General features: G+C 41.6%; 1 protein-coding gene across 1 annotated transcript in view; it reads left to right on the top strand.

The window, feature by feature from the left end:
- Positions 1 to 2,083: 2,083 nt before the first annotated feature.
- The window catches only part of LOC141764396 (voltage-dependent T-type calcium channel subunit alpha-1H-like), a 39,641-nt gene continuing 23,672 nt past the window's right edge, over positions 2,084 to 18,052 (top strand). The window contains exons 1-9 of the mRNA XM_074629617.1: positions 2,084 to 2,178; positions 2,374 to 2,507; positions 2,892 to 2,989; positions 4,095 to 4,254; positions 10,379 to 10,688; positions 10,794 to 10,886; positions 11,045 to 11,618; positions 14,691 to 15,067; positions 17,441 to 17,592. Of these exons, the coding sequence (XP_074485718.1) occupies positions 2,140 to 2,178; positions 2,374 to 2,507; positions 2,892 to 2,989; positions 4,095 to 4,254; positions 10,379 to 10,688; positions 10,794 to 10,886; positions 11,045 to 11,618; positions 14,691 to 15,067; positions 17,441 to 17,592 (1,937 nt within the window). The 5' untranslated portion in view covers positions 2,084 to 2,139. The remainder of the gene's footprint in view (positions 2,179 to 2,373; positions 2,508 to 2,891; positions 2,990 to 4,094; positions 4,255 to 10,378; positions 10,689 to 10,793; positions 10,887 to 11,044; positions 11,619 to 14,690; positions 15,068 to 17,440; positions 17,593 to 18,052) is intronic.

Raw genomic sequence — 18,052 nt, 5'->3', positions numbered from 1 at the left:
TCCAGACAGGATGCAAGCGGATTGTGAAACTCAGAAGTCAGTTCCCACGGTGAGATGGGGGTTCCCATGGCAACCACAGCAAAGGGAGGACACTGGATTACCCTCTCTCTCTCTCTCTCTCTCTCTCTCTCTCTCTCTCTCTCTCTCTCTCTCTCTCTCTCTCTCTCTCTCTCTCTCTCTCTCTGTCTCAAGGGTGATAAAGGATTGTACTCTCATTAATTTTTCCGCCCTCTCGAGACCAAAGTGTCCGGGAAGGGGACTCTGTGTGTGAGCGCACATGTGTGTCTATGTGTACGTGTCCATTTGCAAGCTCCGGGCTTTGTTATGTATGCGACCTTGGCTCTTGAATACGCTCCTGTTATCCATTCAGCAGTTTTCACATTTGTGCCCAAATGTGAGTGTGTATGTGTGTGTCAGTGTTTGTATGAAAACAACACGATCTTTCCTTCAACTTTCTACTTCAGACTATTTCCCCTTTTAAACCTCTCTGCTTTCCACTTCTGAGCCGTGCTCCTTCTTCCAGTTTGACAGCTAGCAAGCAACACAGATGCACAAACACCCACCATAAGCAAGTTTACACTTAAACTGACTTCAAATGTCTTACCGGCTGTTTCATGGTAGCTGTCTTTCTTTTGTAGTTGCGAATATTAAACATGTCAAAATGTCCTGTCAGAAGTCGTGCCTGTAAATTAAAGTTGATACATTTAAGCTTATTATAGCAAGTTTCCATCCTTATAAAAGTTGTTTTTTAGGTTAGTACATGCAGTTCTGTGCTTGCAAATTTGATTTTGCAAGCTGTGAGGCGCTAAATTCACACATCGAGTTTGGAGCATGCTCGCAGATATTTTGTAATTTCCGTTTGATAATGTTTTGTACACCGCAAGATAGACATGGCAGGACGTTTAATGTCAGTTTCCTCTGGGTTTCTACATACCCTTGGCTGGATACAGCTTGGTAACAAATCAAAGGAAGAACCTGAATAAATGAACGGAGAAACATAATGAATGCAGATGATTCCGCGCACGGCATGAGGGGTCACTGAAACATTTGATGAGAATGAAATGATGGTCTTCACTGTCACCAGATCTCATTCGGAGATTTTAGAGTGACATGTTAGACAGTGCTCCCCAATATCTTTTGGAACAATGATGTTTATCACTCCAGTAGAGTTCCTGAGACTTGTAAAAGAGAGCACTGAAGCTGTTCTGGCAGCTTGAGGCGGTCTGACACCAAACACTTTATGTTGTTTTTTCCTTAACGTTGTCACCCATCTGTAATTACATTAAAGAGGACCTATTATGCATATTTTCAGGTGCACACTTGTATTTTAAGTTTCTACTAGAACATGTTTACATGCTTTAATATTCAAAAAACGCTTTATTTTTCTCATACCGGCAGCACCTTTTTTTCACCCTCTGTCTGAGACGCTCTGTTTGAGCTCACCCCCTGCGCTCTTCAGGCGCCACTCCAGCTCCACTCTAACTCGCTTTGTTTGAGGGCGTGCCAAACTAGCTGCTAGGCAGGTATTATGCCAATGTGTCACTTGGTGACATCCCCATGTCACGGAAGAAAAGGCGGGAAGTTTCAGGCAGTTCAGGAGCAGAGTTTCTGTGGGGGAGAGTAACTCCCTTTAGCGTGGACTTTGGGTTTTGTAACTTTGCAGGCCTTTTTACATGCACAAAAAAACTATATAACACACTAAAGGAAAGGGAAAAAGCACAAATGAATCATAGGTCCTCTTTAATAAAATCATAACACTAGAGTCAACTTCATAGACTCTAGAAAAACACTGACTCAGCAACTATCCCCTATTGGTTTCTGATGGTACAGCTTAGATTTGGGTTTATTGCTCACCAACACCTTGACAGGTACTAGAGCTAGAAAATTATAGGGGAGGACACCTGGGTGGAGATGAAGTGGGAAGTGCAAGCAGCAATCTACTTGGCTCGTTGTGATTAGCTGTCAATCAACCTAATGAGCTAAATTTACAAGCAAAGCTTCATGAAATGTGCTAATATTGAATTATTGTGATTGTGATCAATGATCAAACTCTGCTGTGGTGTTGACCCTTAACCTTGTGTCACATGGTTTGAGCGTGTGAGCATTTTGGCCATCCTGCTGAACTGTGTGACTCTCGGGATGTTCCAGCCCTGTGACCACACACCCTTCCTGCTGCAGGTAAAGCACACACACACACACACACACACACACACACACAATCTGAAATTACAAACTAATTATGTTCAGCTTTGAGACTGTATTATCAAGGGTCTGAAAAGTTTTTGCTTTAATTTTTTTCCCCCACTTAATCAGTTTACACTAATCCTCTGGGTGCATGTGTGTCTCTCTCTGTGTGTGTGTGTGTGTGTGCAGGCTCTGGATGATGGGATCTTTGTGTTTTTTGCTGGGGAAATGGTGATGAAGATGGTGGCTCTCGGGATCATAGGTCAGACCGGTTACCTAGGTGACACATGGAACAGATTGGACTTCTTCATTGTTATAGTGGGGTGAGTATTTGACAGACGCACACACCCGCATGCACATGTTCACACGCGCATCTGACATTAAATATGAGCCAAAATTGTGTGTGCATGCGTGTGTTTTGTGTAAAGCTTAGACACTTGTTTAATGCCAGTTAAATGTCAAGCGTGTGTGTGCGCGTGCTTCGACGAACCGGCGGAAGTTTGGGTGTGTGCGTGACAGCTCCGCAGAATGACAATAGCATCATTCGGTCCTGAGAGACGGAGACCTCGGTGATTGGTAGTTAAAAGGCTATGTATCCCAGAGACAGTGCACTGCGTTCTGCTGGAGTCCCTGTAGATGTCCAGGGTTTGCCAAGGTCAGGCTGATCAGGATGCTGGTGACACTGCGGTGGCTTTCCCTCTCCGCAGAATGCTGGAGTACTCGCTTGACGGACACAACGTCAGCCTATCAGCTATCAGGACCGTCCGGGTTCTCCGCCCGCTGCGAGCCATCAACAGAGTTCCCAGTGAGTTTTTCTCCTTTTCCCTCCAACATACACTCAGTATTATGACCGTTTTTCATTGTCTTTTATTGTTTTGGCTCTGTACTCAAGCACATTGGCTTTAAAATGAAACAGTGACTGTGAGGTTAAAGTGCTGACTATAAACCTTTAAGAGTGTTCACATCCAAAATGTGTGAATAACAGTATAGGACTCCCCTGACTTTAGGACAATGTAGCCGGTCTCAGACTGTAAAGAGAAGAAGAGAAGAGGGACGGCAATTAAGGAGATTTTCATGGCCAAGTAATTCTTGACTGGACAATTCACAGACCTGACTGCAGTCCAACTCATTGTGTGTTTGACTTGCTGACGACCAGATTTAGGTCAGAAAGCCCCCCGAAACAAGCAAGAAATGAAGATGACTGCAGTACAGGCCTGGCAGAGCATCAGCAGCAACGATATCAAGTGTGTCTTGAAGTCAAATCAACTTTCTGTCCCCTATTATGTAACATATTGTATAAATAGTGATGTAATTCCTCCATGGAAAGAGCCTCAGCTGAAAGTCAGCAATCGCAATCATAGCCAAGACAATGAAAAATGTGTCACCGTCCTTGTACTCTCTGGCTGACCTGTGCATTCCTCTTCATTTCATTGCTATTAGCAGCCCCAGCTTTCCTTTTGATGGATGCATGTTTAAACAAATCAGGACACAGTGAACAAAGTCAAGGAAATCGTTGGGATTCTTGCGTTGTTCTTAACGGCTCGGTGCAAAAACCAGCCAACTTACCTTTTTTAATTTTTTTTTTGACCCTGTGACCTTGGCACAACTCAGACTGAGTGTGTTTGAAGAAGCCAAGTCTAGAAGCAGTAAAGAGGAAGAAATTGTATATGTGCTCTTCAGCAGAGTGGGGTGGAGGCCAATTGCTGTATCTGTATTTGAACTCTAATTATTTGCCATTCAATTAATTGCACTGCTCCAGTTTTGAGTACAATCCATTAGGAGATTTGTTTTCTCTGGCCAACACTTCCTGTGACTGTCATTCTGCTAGAAAGTTAGGTTTACATGCAGAGATTTGCTAGTATGTGCGTAGTTGCCTATGGTGTTTGTGCTGTATGTGTGTGTGTTGGCAGGTATGCGTATCCTGGTGACCCTCCTTCTAGACACACTTCCCATGCTGGGCAACGTGCTGGCACTGTGCTTCTTCGTCTTCTTCATATTCGGCATCGTTGGCGTGCAGCTGTGGGCGGGGCTGCTGAGAAACCGCTGTTTCATGGGAGAGGATGTCAAGATGTGAGTTACCATAGTAACCGGCAGATGTCACAAAAAGGGGTGCACTTGCCTCATTACTCTGAAACCTGTGTCAAAAGTTTGCTCACAACCGATTAGCTTCTTTCTCTCAGCTATTATTTCTAAGAGGGGATCAATACCACCGATAGTCTGATCTTGTTTGTTCTCTAATCAGCTCCGTCTGGGACGAAGTAAATGTGTTTCCTGCTGGAACCCCCAGCATTAGAGATCACAAATCAAGGGATTAGGAGGGCTAAGTGAATTTTGTATGTCGCTATTCAGGGACTCTCAGTGGCTGCTTGAACAGAAACCCTTAGAGCTTCACTGTCACTCCACTTCTCTCCTACATGATCCTTCATGTCAGGCCAGATCATTGTCTAACCCACGCCGTTACACCATCGTCCTCAGTCTCCCGCTCACATGTTCACAAACACGATCAGATAATATCGCATAACATCAGATATCATCATGTTCACCACCTGACCTCACATCTGCTCAACCATCCCACTCAGATAATAATCCCTGACAGTGGTGTATTTAGAGGTGGGGGTGCAACCTTTATACTCTTTGGAGTAGTCAGATACAATTAATCATAGACTGTATATATAAATGGACGATGTTTCTCCACTTCCTCCCACTGTACAACAGTGAAGCCAAAATATCAGGGATAATATCTCTATAACTACATTTACGATCACATTGACTACTTCACTCAGACCAGCTGTCAGTCACTGCTGTCAATAATGATGTCTCATTTTTATAGCATCTAATAACTAATTAAAACCAAACTTATCAGAAAAATGAACACTTGAACATACATGAGCGTGATAAGAACTACCTAAAATGACAGAAACCATCTTTGGGAAAAATGTACCTTGACTTTTTAGTTTGGTCCATGTCCCATCCGCTAACATGGAGGGGGTGGGGTTTGAGACCTACACTGCAGCCAGCCAACAGGGGGCAATCCAGATGTTTTGGCTTCACTTTTAGGGGAGCTGTCATGTCGTCCATCTTTATATACAGTCTGTGCAATTAATTAATTAATTGTTTCATAATGAATGTACAGTTACTGCTGTAACTGAATACTTACTAATATTGATAATAATAATACCCTTTATTCAAATAGCAGCTTAATTATAATGTACTCTACAAAGGATAAACAAAATTAAAACAAATCTACACCACCATGAAATATAAGTACAGTGAATAAAACAAAACAAAATACCCCCAAACACAATAAAATAAGATTAAAACAGTAGAATAAACAAATAAACCATATAAAACATAGTGGAACAGGAAAAATAAAACTTTGGGCTGACATTAATTAATGTTTTTTGTAATTAGTATTTTATTGAATTTTTATATAAACATTGTCTCATATATATATACAGTATATATACACTGTATATATATATAATAAATAAGTAAAATAAAAAACATATTAATATGCACCATAATTTAATCTAATTTACAAGCAGCAAATTAATACTCAGATACATAAAGAGTGTGTGTGTATGTGAGTATCGTGTACATGGTGTGTGCTTTACTTGCTTTAAAGATCTGTTCACATTAGAAATGTATTCAAAGTAGCCTCCCCCTTTCGCCACATGGGGCAGCTGTAACTCTGGAGGTAGAGCGGGTCGTCCACTAATCGGAAGATCCCCGACTCGGAAGTGTCCTTGGTAAAGATACTGCACCCCAAATTGCTCCCAAAGGCTGTGCCATCAGTGTGTGAGTGAGCATTTAGATTAGATCCTGATGAGCAGGTCAGCACCTTGCATTGCAGCCTCTGCCATCAGTGTGTGAATGTGTGTGTGAGTGAATGGATGAATGTTGACATGTAGTGTAAAGCGCTTGTGGTCGGAAGACTAGAAAGGTGCTATATAAATGCAAGTCCATTTACCATTTACATATTTCTCAGTCCTGTCCTTAGAGCTGAAAGAAATTGTTCAGATGATGCCACTTTTGCCAACTCTGTGAAACATTGTTGGAAAGAGGGCTCACCTGGCTGGGTTCCTCCAGTTTCTCATTATAATTTGCTTTCCCACCATTATTCTGGTCTGAATACGGTCCGTGGCTCCACTGTGAGATGTCATTTGTGGATCACTGAGAATATATAGCCTCAGGCAGAGCTCTAAGTTGGCCCGGGTAATGTTTATTATACATTCATGAACCTTTAGCCAAAAGACATTCCCAGAGTAGGTGAAGAAGAGTTCCTTCAGAGCTGCAGCACTTCCAACAGTCCCTGAGCTTCTGTCTAAATACTCTGGAGGGGGTTCAATAAAAGCGATTGAGAATCTTAAATTGGATAATCTAATTTTGACATCTCTTCATACCCTCCTAATGTTTTCACATACACTCACTGGCACACTTCATTACACTTCCATAATCTAATACAACAGCTCTGCCATTAATTCTACTTTTACGAAGCGTATCATTTTTCAGCTTTTGTTGACACTGTCAGAAAGGTAATCATTTTTGTTTATGCAAATCAACTTTTATTGTCACACAATTGTACACAGCACAGCACACAGTGCAATTTACCCTCTGCATTTAACCCATCCTAGTATTAGGAGCAGTGGGCAGCTTCTGGTTCCCAAGCCAAGTCCCCACGGACTGAACTACTGCCGCCCGTAGGTCGCAGTGGGTGCTGGTGTTGTACTGGAGTGCATTATTCTTGCTTTGTTTCTAATATTATGCCCTTCTCATGTAAATGGAGTGGCCAAAGTATTAGTATTACTCTCAATATAATGCAGTCCAGTTCAACACCACAATTACAACCTCAATAATGAACATGTAGTTACATTAATACTAGGGCTGTCAAAGTTAATGTGATAATAACGAGTTGATGCAAATTTGTTTTAACGCCACTAATTTCTTTATTGCATTAACGCAACTTTTTAGGTTGTATCAGGCTCAGTTTTAAATGGAAGATACTGGCATCATATAGAAAAACCTAAGGAATCCATTGGTACCAACTATGTCATACTAGGTTGTTGCAAAGGACGCTAAATAATGCTCCAAACTTAGGCTGAATTTTGGCTAGGAAAAACTGGTGTGGCCATTTTTACAGGGGTCCCTTGACCTCTGACCTCAGGATATGTGAATGAAAATGGGTTCTATGGGTACCCACGAGTCTCCCCTTTACAGACATGCCCACTTTATGATAATCACATGCAGTTTGGGGCAAGTCATAGTCAAGTCAGCACACTGACACACTGACAGCTGTTGTTGCCTGTTGGGCTGCAGTTTGCCATGTTATGATTTTAACATATTTTTCATGCTAAATGCAGTACCTGTGAGGGTTTCTGGATAATATTTGTCATTGTTTTGTGTTGTTAATTGATTTCCAATAATAAATATATACATATATTTAAATAAAGCAAGCATATTTGTCCACTCCCATGTTGAGAAGCATATTAAACAATTGACAAATCTCCCTTTAAGGTACCATTTGAACAGATAAAAAATGTGTGATTAATTTGTGATTAATCATGATTAATTATGGGCTATCATGCGATTAATCGCGATTAGATATTTTAATCAATTTACAGCCCTAATTAGATCACATCAGATTGCACAAGTGTCCCTATTGAGTGTATATGATCACATTCTTTATCTGTAACATCAGTGTTCAGATCCGCTGTCCAAGTTAAGATCAGAGCATAAGATACAGTAACTGTCTGCCGGAAAATCATTGCATGATAAATAGACTCCTAATGTCCCAGACCTATTACCTTTATAGTCTGAGAGAGAAGATCCGACTGTTGAGGTGGGATTCCTTTCCCCATAACGCAGACTAGCAGGTGTCGGAGTAAAATGATACGTTTTAAGACGTGATTATGAATCAAGAGTGAGTGAGCAGAAGGGACTACTCAGTTACTTGCCAGTAAGTCTCTGTTGTCACATTGGAGAACCGTAGACTCAAAATGGTTCAGTTTATTATGACTGTAACACAGCATTATTAAAATTTTATCACTGAGGCAGGAGTCTGTGATTGCATTTCTAACATACTACAGCTGGAAAGACAATATCACATTGTTATTGGCTCTTGTTTTAATCTCGCGGTCACATTAGCCTGCTGTAGAAGTAGCCCGTACATTTTTACCCAAAACTAATCCGTCTCTAGATTTTATTTCCAGTTAGCAATTTGGATTTTGTTTCTGCTTCATAAACAACAAAATGACCTTTCTTAATAAGAAGTGAGGGAGCACTGCTCCTCTGTGACCCTTCTCTACACCACAGATGATTGATTGCTTATCTCTCCACTGCACCCTCCTTCTCAATTCATTTTTCCCTTCATCTGTATTTCTCTCTCAGTTTCCTCATTTCCTCCTTAAGCACCCTTGTGTATTTCACACTGTTTCTGTTTTATTCCAGTAAACAGACCTTTGTACAAACAAAAGTTTTTTTAAAATGATTTATCTTCCTAAAGATTTTTCAAACTTTACCTGAATTTGTCAATAAACATATTTTTTGTATTTTGTTTTGTCAGTTTAATGCACTAGACCATTATTGGACCAAAACCAACAATGAAATGATTCGACTAACAAGTACTATTCATGCAGCCAGAGTCTGATACAGCTCATTTCTCTGTGCTATAGAGCTCCATTGTTGTCCAAAATGAGTCAATCTCACATACACAGCCCTGTCGTTGTAAGTACCCACTAGCTCACCAAATGTCTATTAATCTGTGGCCGAAAATAGTCCGCAACAAATGCAATGTTTACTCCTGTCTCAGTAATGACTGCCAAAAAACGACAGTGTCCAGCTCTTAATGCAAAAAGTACAACTATATTTACATTTCTGTGACCCATTTTTAGAAGATTTACATCTTCTTAAGGACCAAATGGGCTTCGGGCTGAGTGCCACAGAGAGGAAGAAGAAGTTGAAACAGACACATTGTTGGTTTTGGTATTTTCGGAGGATTTGTTGTCAATAAGGAAACACACAGTGGTGTTTGGTTCCTCTGTTAGATTTAAGTACTGTATATTAGTAAAAGGCTTTTTTTGTTATATTTGTTGAAATTCTCATTACATCCAGACAGCAATCAATAAATCAAATGCTCTGACAAAAGAAAGAAAAACAATTCAGAATCTGTGGCTGTCGCAGGATTGTAATAAACTACCTGCCTGCTCCTGCACTCATTGTGCATCACTGGAGTCTTCCACAAACTAGCTTGACAACTGTGAGTACTTACAAAAGCCATGTTCATTGTTTACGTTCATAATGATAATTGTGGGGAAGTGGATTTGGAGGGAGGTCGACGGAATGGATTTGTCGACTTGGCGAGTTTCTCTCTAGCTTTAGGGACTTCATTGGAACAGAGTTGTCAAATCTGGGCCAGATTTTTTGTTTGGATAATTTTTAATAATCTAGCTTACTCTTGATGGTTCCTCTAATGTTACCTACCCAAGCTTTAATAATAATCATTTTTATTTATGTATATAAATAAAATAATATTAAATGTAGGGCTGTACTGAATAGTCTGAAGCTTCATTCATAACATTCAAATTCTAAATCAACATTTGAATGCTGCACAGGTTGTTGTTTTCAATGTGTATTCATTCTGTTTAAACCAGGTATTTCTGCACAGTTGCAGATAAAGATTAGGCTACACTTATATTATTAGTATTATGCTATTTGTAGAATCAGATTCTTGTGGTGGCTGCATTGATTGTTTCCGACTTGTGTGATCCAAACATTTCCAATAACTTCAGAGCGTTGTAAAATCCAAAAGTCAAAACTTATTGAAAAAGGATGGATGTAATTAAGTCCAAAATTCACAACATGTTTTAATCTAACAATATATTCTGCTTCATTCCATATTTGTTGGTGTTTAGCATTTCAAAAACAACATTTTCACTGCGATCAAAAAACTGTTTGCTCTCCCGCTCGCTTCACGTAAAGAGAGGCACACACCTGTATTAACGGGGCGGTCTAGCAGCAATCTAACAGCACCATAAATGACATAACATAGAACACATACAAATAACCACAATAACAAAAACAATTATTTTCTTCCATTTCTTTTACGGAGACAACGTCATAAAATATGACTTCATCCGAAAAATATAAAAAAATGACATTCTTTACCTAATTAAATGTTTTTTCCCTTCTTCTCCAGGAGATATAACATCTCCTTCCTGAGTGGCTACTATCGGCCAGACGGCACCGATGACCACCCCTTCATCTGCTCGATGGAAAGAGAGAACGGGATGCTTCGATGCTCTGATGTGCCTCGCCGCCGTGTAGCCGGGACTTCCTGCTTCCTGGGTGCTGAGGAGGCCCGTCCAGAGATGGGAGTCACAGTAGATGAAGTGTCATGTGTAAACTGGTACCAGTATTACAATGAGTGTCGGGCCGGGGAAGTAAACCCACACAAAGGAGCTATTAACTTTGATAACATTGGATATGCATGGATCGCCATTTTTCAGGTAAATGTTTGAAGGATTTATATAAAGGGATACATCTTTAATCAACGAATGCACGCTACACACCTCAACTTACTGTGATTACTCTGTGTGTGTGCTTTCATACAGGTAATTACTCTGGAAGGTTGGGTGGACATCATGTACTACGTCATGGATGCACATTCTTTCTACAACTTCATCTACTTCATCTTCCTCATTATTGTAAGTGTACACACACACACACACACACACACACACACACACACACACACACACACACACATGCACACACGCACACACGCACACACAGCTAGAAAACATGTACTGTATACTGTACTGTGTGGTACAACAGTGTGTTATGTGTGCTTTATCATCACCAGGTGGGCTCTTTCTTCATGATCAACCTGTGCCTGGTCGTCATAGCAACCCAGTTTTCTGAAACGAAGCAGAGGGAGCACGCCTTAATGAAATCGGAGCAGCATGCCCGGCAGCTGCACCAATCAGCTTCCACGCTGGCCAGCGACAGCCAACCAGGAAGCTGCTACGAGGAGATGATCCGCTACTTGGCGCACCTGGGCCGCAAGGCGTTGCGGCGACTGTCCCGCTTCTACACTCAGACACGCCCACACTTTCACTGTGTGTGCAAGAAAGACAGAGGAGGCGGAGCCGCCAGAGGGGGCGGAGCTGGGGAAATGAATGGACTTGCTCACCGGCACTCAGGACACGTTCCCAATGACCTGTCACACCTTCATCACCTTTATCATCATCATCACCAGCATCATCACCAGCATCAGCAGCCTCCGGCTGAGCCTGCTGTCAGAAATGGAGGGAATGGCTTTAATTATCCCTTCATATCGCCCCTCCTCAGTCACCTGGATGCAAAGGCCCGGGACCAGAAGCTGCTGGTTGCCAAGGAGGCCGTCAACAGGCTGCCGCAGCTGGTGGTGGAGCATGGTGAGAACGAAAGGGTGTGTGGGTGTGTGAGTGTGAATGAGCGCTCTCAAGGTCATAGCTTGTCGACCTTACAGGGGTGGATGCTCAGATGTGGAGGCCGCCTTTATTCTAGCAACGTTAGCAGCTTGTTGATTCTTTTGATGAAAAGAGTTGTCAACAAAGCTTTAATCTTCCTTTGTTTGATTGTCAGAGCGATTTGGGTAACTTTGCTTTATTTCTTTTTAATCTTTCTTTGAAGAAAATAATCTTTGAGGCTCAGTTCACCCAAATTACAACAGAGCAAATTCCCTGTCGCCCCCAGCAGCATTTAGACATGCAGATCACAGACGTCTGCCACCTCTGACACAGTGGAGGTGAATTTAATTTTGTTTTTGGTGCTCAAAGGTTTATGAAAAAGAAGAAGAAGAGCGTCTGCACGCTAGAGTCTGCACATTTGTTTTTAATATATTAACAAGCTTTTCGGTCATGGACCTCGATCAGGCCTACAAGTCAAACTGAATGCAAGAACACTGTGGTGTATTTATACATTCAGGTAATTAGCTCCAGGGCAACACATCTGTCTATCCCTTACATAAGATCACACTCGGGGTATTGTAGTCACATGGGATTTGTGGACCACAAATATGGAGAATACTTGATGATGTATGAAAACACACATTTACAGCAGTTGCATGCTACATAAATAAGGATGCTGTGAAAGATGTCAGGCAAATGCTGTCTTACCTCACACTACACCATAGTTTAAAAAGAAAATTATGTCAAATAAGAGCAAAACGCTCAAGTCAAACTCCTTATTCAAGCCTAAAGGTTGAGGTGTCAACAACTGACAATTGATCCATTGATCCAAAACATTTCTCCCTGACCTATAACTTCTTGTCCAGATCTCCTCTACGCTTACGACGGGCCCTAGTGCACGCTAGTTATTAGTTATAAAGCACACACACACACAGTTTAGGGAGCTTTTCCATCTTTTCCTCCTGTTCTTTTCTTTCTTGTCTTTTCTTACTGCAGCATTTATGTATGAAAGGAATGACAGCTTGCTCACTCGGCTGGCAGATGTGCTCAGCTTGTCGGTCTTGACAGATTTCGTGCCTACCTTAGCCTATATCGTATCATCTTGTCACATGATCAAATAGAGATTTGACATTGGACAACATCAGCATACACACAGTATTATCCAGCCGTCTTCATTGCCTCTTTAAATGACAAAAATACCAAAGAAAATAAGAAATTATGAATTTTTCAAACTTTATGTACAGTTTTTATAGTTTATGTAGAACAGGAATGTAATTTTGTTTAAGCTTGCTATTGACTATTTTACACCCCATAAATGAAAACCATGACATAGATGGGCTTGCCTTTTCGAGGGAATATATAGCAAATGGCACCATTTGCAATTTAATATAAGTTCTTCTTTGAGCAAAGGTGCATTCTTATGGTGGCACTATGAATTACTAGTAAGGGCCTGTTCTTGGCCCAATACATCAGCTGTGTTTCCATTCAAATGTCAAGTAAATTTTAAGCAAACTTTTGAAATGTCGCAAAAAAAAAAAGCGAATTAGGCGCGTTGCCATCAACTGGTTTGGAGTGAATAAACTCAGCTATAGTTGTTGGCGCTATAGACTACGCATGGCAGTAATCCGCTTGCAAACAGAGCAGAAGAAGTTGAGGTTGCGAAATCGGAAGCAAAAGTCTGCTTGGCTATCTAACCATCTACGATAGAAAAATGGAGAGAGGTCTTCAGGAATTTGTTTTAATCGGGCAAGTTTTTTGCAATTGAGGAAGTTTTATCGAATTTTGCCGTTTACATACAGCTTTTCTAATGTGATACTTCTAAATGCGTATCAAATGTGTGAATGGAAACATGGCTATCGCTGGAGGGCCTGCTCTCTCTACGTGCTCTCTCTAAATGATTTGCAACAGGATATTTTCAGAGACAATGTCAAGTTACTCTGTGGATAAACCACACACCTTTTTTGACTGAAGAACTTGTCCTTGCGGATCTGCAGGTGTTGATTTCCCAGCTGTGAAGGGTTTAAAGGGGTACTCCATAAAATAGCACTTCCATAAAATTGGAGGTCTCACATTTCAGAATAACATAAAACTGGATGGTCAAAAATCAAAGCAGCAGATGCCAAGATATCCTGACCTTAAATCCCCCGTATTCATCAAAAACACAACACATCTTGCAAACTCCACGACCCCCGTTAGTAACGCAGGCTTTCCATTTCAAAATTGTTGTCTCCAAGCCAAAAGAACCCTGATGATCAAGATGACATCATCTGGGGCTATTTTCTCAGACTTCACAAAGCTCCTCCAGTGTTTGAAGACGATGAGTAACCTTGATGTGTAAAACGGGTTAAGTAACAGAGATAATATGTATGAAATTTTAATATAATTCAGTAATACATTCTAATTGTAGCTGACACACTTCCTATACACTAAAAAGTGAGTAGAAATTATTCAGTATGTGCTTACATGTGCTGCTCAAAAACGCTGAAAATCACTGTTTTTTTTTGCGTACAGCAGAGCCATTTTCTGCAAGACTGCCTGCTGAAAGTTTCCTTGCAGATATATAGACGCCCCCCATAGAACCACTAGATTGGATTCACTTTATCAGTCTCCAGTTAAACATGAATTTGTTGTAATTGTGGTGACAAGTGAACTGCTCGTGTTAGATTAGTGTTTGTTGTTATGTCATTGGAGCATTCCTCCCGAGCTGCTCGCTAATGAATTCTGCGGAAATCTTACTCCCGCTTCACTCCTCGCCAGTTCCCCCCAACACACACACACACACACACTGACACACACACACACTGACACACACATCCCTGTTCTAATAAAAGAACTCCCCCTCTGCACAAAAGCATCCCAACTGCACAGTTGCTTCCATGTTATTGAATTTGTGTCTCCCAGAAATGAAATGAAGGTGCTCTCCTTTACAGAGCAGAGAATATATCGAAAGACAGAATGTCTGCAGGAGTACACCATACAGAATCATGTATTTACTGTTTGTGCATGTATGATTTTTGTGGCCCACGTCTTTATCACGTCCTCCTTGTGTCTGTACAGGTGGCTGCACTGGGCACCCGGGGTTATCGTTGCCGGGTGAAGTCCCAGGAGAGTCCTCAGTATGCCGGTACTGCATCTACTACAACCAACGTAGTGACAGCGAAAATGTTAATGAGCAGCCTGAAGACCAGCATCATGGGTATAGCAACTCATGCCATGGCAACAACCCGTGTCATAGTGACAGCCCGTGCCACTGTAGCAGCCCCTGCCGCGGTGATGCACAGGTGTTTGAGCCAAAGAAAAGACTGTGCGCACGTTGCTGGGCGGGACTCCAAACTAAACTGGAACTCATTGTTGGCAGCAGATACTTCAGCAGAGGAATCATGATTGCCATCCTTATTAACACTCTGTCGATGGGCATAGAGTCCCACGAACAGGTACGTTTGTGTGTGTGTTGGTGTAAGAGGATGCGTGTTTGTTTATGCACATGCATAGCTATGTTCGTGCCTCTTGCAGATTGGATTTGACTACAGTTTGATTGAAAATGGATGTGCTAATCATCGTGTGTGTGGTGGAGTCAATAAACTTACCCTCCAATCAGCATTTACAGCACCAAGCATATGGGATCACGAAGTGTGTGTGCGTGTGTGTGACTATGTGTGGGTGTGTGCATGTATCAGGAGGTGGAGAAACTCATAAGACCTGAAGTGTTAATTAAAGCGTGACCCTGGGACAGGAGAGAGAGAGAGAGAGAGAGAGTGTGAGCGGTGCAGAGATGGGGCAGAGTGAGAGAAGCGGGCGAGAACGAATGAGGAGGAGGAGGAGGACAGATCTGACATTGTGATTGGCTGAAAGGCAGGGATAGACTGCGAGAGACGGGGGAAGATTGCGTTTGGTCCATTTCCTGAACAATAGGACAGATCTGGATGGCCTTGACTTCTTGAATAAGTAATGTTTAAGGATGAGGGCGGCTCTATTTCATCCTTTTTTATTATCAACAAATCCTTCAAACCTAAACCAACAATGAAAGTGTATGAATGAATTAAGTGATATATTAGAACGACGCCAAAGCCCACTATAGCTTTTCTTTCCCCCTCTGTGTCATAGTAATCGATTGTCATCTAAAAACTATTCAGCACAAAGAGCCATACAATTTCGCTGGACTACATTCCCTCATTTCAGTGAACGTGAACAATTCAGTTCAGTCGGAAACACCTCAGAGACTTGTTTTTTTAATCTCTGGAGAGTAGCTCTGTGTCAGGCAAATGTCACTGAGCATGCTCAGAGACACAGTTACTTGTTCACACTGTTTTGTTGGTTTGACGAGCCGGGAGAAATAAACTACAATGTTTGTATTCACTGTAATGAAGAAATGGCACCTACTGCCACAGTACATGGTGGCTCTTTTTAATACCATTTGACAAGAGCTCTATGGCATGGAGGAACAAGATACATCAGAGTTTGGATATATGGACTATAGAATACTTGTTATTAAGATTTGTTGATAATTATATAAACCTTTAAGTCAGTGGTTGGTTATCAAACTTTTTCTGTCACGCCCCTGTTTGAAATCAAAAAAGCCTTTCATACACCCCGCAATCCTGCAAACAAATGTTACAAACCAATAATAATAATAAGCCAAATTTAATGTCATTTTGTTTAAAAGTCCTTACCTAGAACTTTACATGAACTACTGTTGTGCTAATGAAAAATACTAGTTAAACTTAGAGGCGTTTTCGCGAGCTATAGTCTGTTTGGGTTGTCTGAATCAGAGTGAAATTTATACTTTTTGGTTTGTTTTTTATTTAATCTGGTTTGGTTTTCACAGTGCACAAATAAAAGCGGACCAAATAAAAAACAAATTTTCTGAGGGGCGTGTACATAGGAGCAAATTTAACCTTTTTTGTCTTGAGAGTGGGGACTCGCAGAGTCTTTTCACCTTGACTCGGCACTGATCTACTGTGCGCATAAATCCCTTCTCCTTCAGTTTATCTCATTGTCACTATTGTTGTGGACTTTATTTAGCATACTCTGTATGTTCTCTTTGACCCAGATGTCAAGCAAACGTCGGACTTATGCAGAAGTCAAAGTCAGTCCTCTCCCACTCATGTTAACCTGTCATTTATCTGTGTCCATTTCAACAAATGCACGCAGAGGCAGCCTGTGTTTTTGGTTCGCTTGGAAACATTCAGAGACCGCTGGCGAGAGGTGGTCTCGGCTGTTTTTGTTCGCACCAGAGTACGATTACTGCGTACGGACTAAATGTTGGCTTGTGAAAGTGCCCTTGGACTCAGAAAAACATAAGACACTCTCACTTATTTGAGAGTGGACCTGAGAGCAAGATTATTTATAATACTATCAGTGTTTTGCAGTCTGAATCAATCCTGATAACCTTGCTAACACAATCATATTAATTCAATCTTTCTTTGTGCTCCAAAATTTTCTTTCCAGCAATGCCTCTATGGCCCCAAGAAGGGCCCGCCCTGCAGTTTAAGAACCACTGCTTTCAGTAATATCAATAATATTAATATTAAAAGTGTATTCACTCACTCTGCTCCAAAGGATGGTGGGTAAAAACACACCTGCATTCACATCCTGGAGCAGCTTCTCTCTCCATATCTAAGACGGAAACCTACACTGTACTGTAGTCCTGAGTAGCATTTCAGAAATTCCTAACATGTTGACTCTACTGCTCTCTTCGCTGCCAGTCTGTCTGTCTTTGTTTATTTGTTCATTTTTCTCTCTGCCTGTCCAATATCTGTACATCAATCTCTCCTCGTTTTCTCTCCACAAACACGGCGCCTCTTCAGCCGCAGGAGCTGACAGATATTTTGGAGATCAGTAACATGGTGTTCACCAGTCTGTTCGGTCTCGAGATGCTGCTGAAGCTCATGGCTCTCGGGCTCTTTGGCTACATCAAGAACCCCTACAACGGCTTCGACAGCATCATTGTCATCATCAGGTGGGGCTCTGAGGGGAAGGGGGTTCTTTGATTGTAAGTTTACCCCAACAATGGGAATTCTGTTAGAAGATATACGTGTTGTCAGTGGAAAATCCTCACTGCGAGTCAGCACTGCAGTTACATCTCCCAAACTGTCACAGTGGCTCTGGCTCTGGCAGTGTGGTTGCACTCTTAGTCCAAGGGGCCTGTATTCACTCCATTATGTAGTACTACAAGCTAAATTATGTATCGCTGCTTGAAGGGCTTTGCTTGTTTACTGTGCCAGTGCTCGCTGCTCTCACCTCCTTTATTGGCTGGTAAGTTGTAAACACCATTGGCCCATTTCCTCTCTTCAGTTGCCACACTGTCACAAGGAAAAATGACTTAGCACTTTCCTCTACCTGGAAGCGAGGCTTTTTGTGGGTGATACTAATGCCGACTTCAAAAGAGTTGAGCTGAGGTTAAGTACATATTGATTCCT

The sequence above is a fragment of the Sebastes fasciatus genome, chromosome 3 (genome assembly GCF_043250625.1).
Source record: "Sebastes fasciatus isolate fSebFas1 chromosome 3, fSebFas1.pri, whole genome shotgun sequence".
Lineage (NCBI taxonomy): Eukaryota > Metazoa > Chordata > Actinopteri > Perciformes > Sebastidae > Sebastes > Sebastes fasciatus.
Note: the sequence above shows the minus strand (reverse complement) of the source record. Positions and strands in the feature narration are given on the sequence as shown.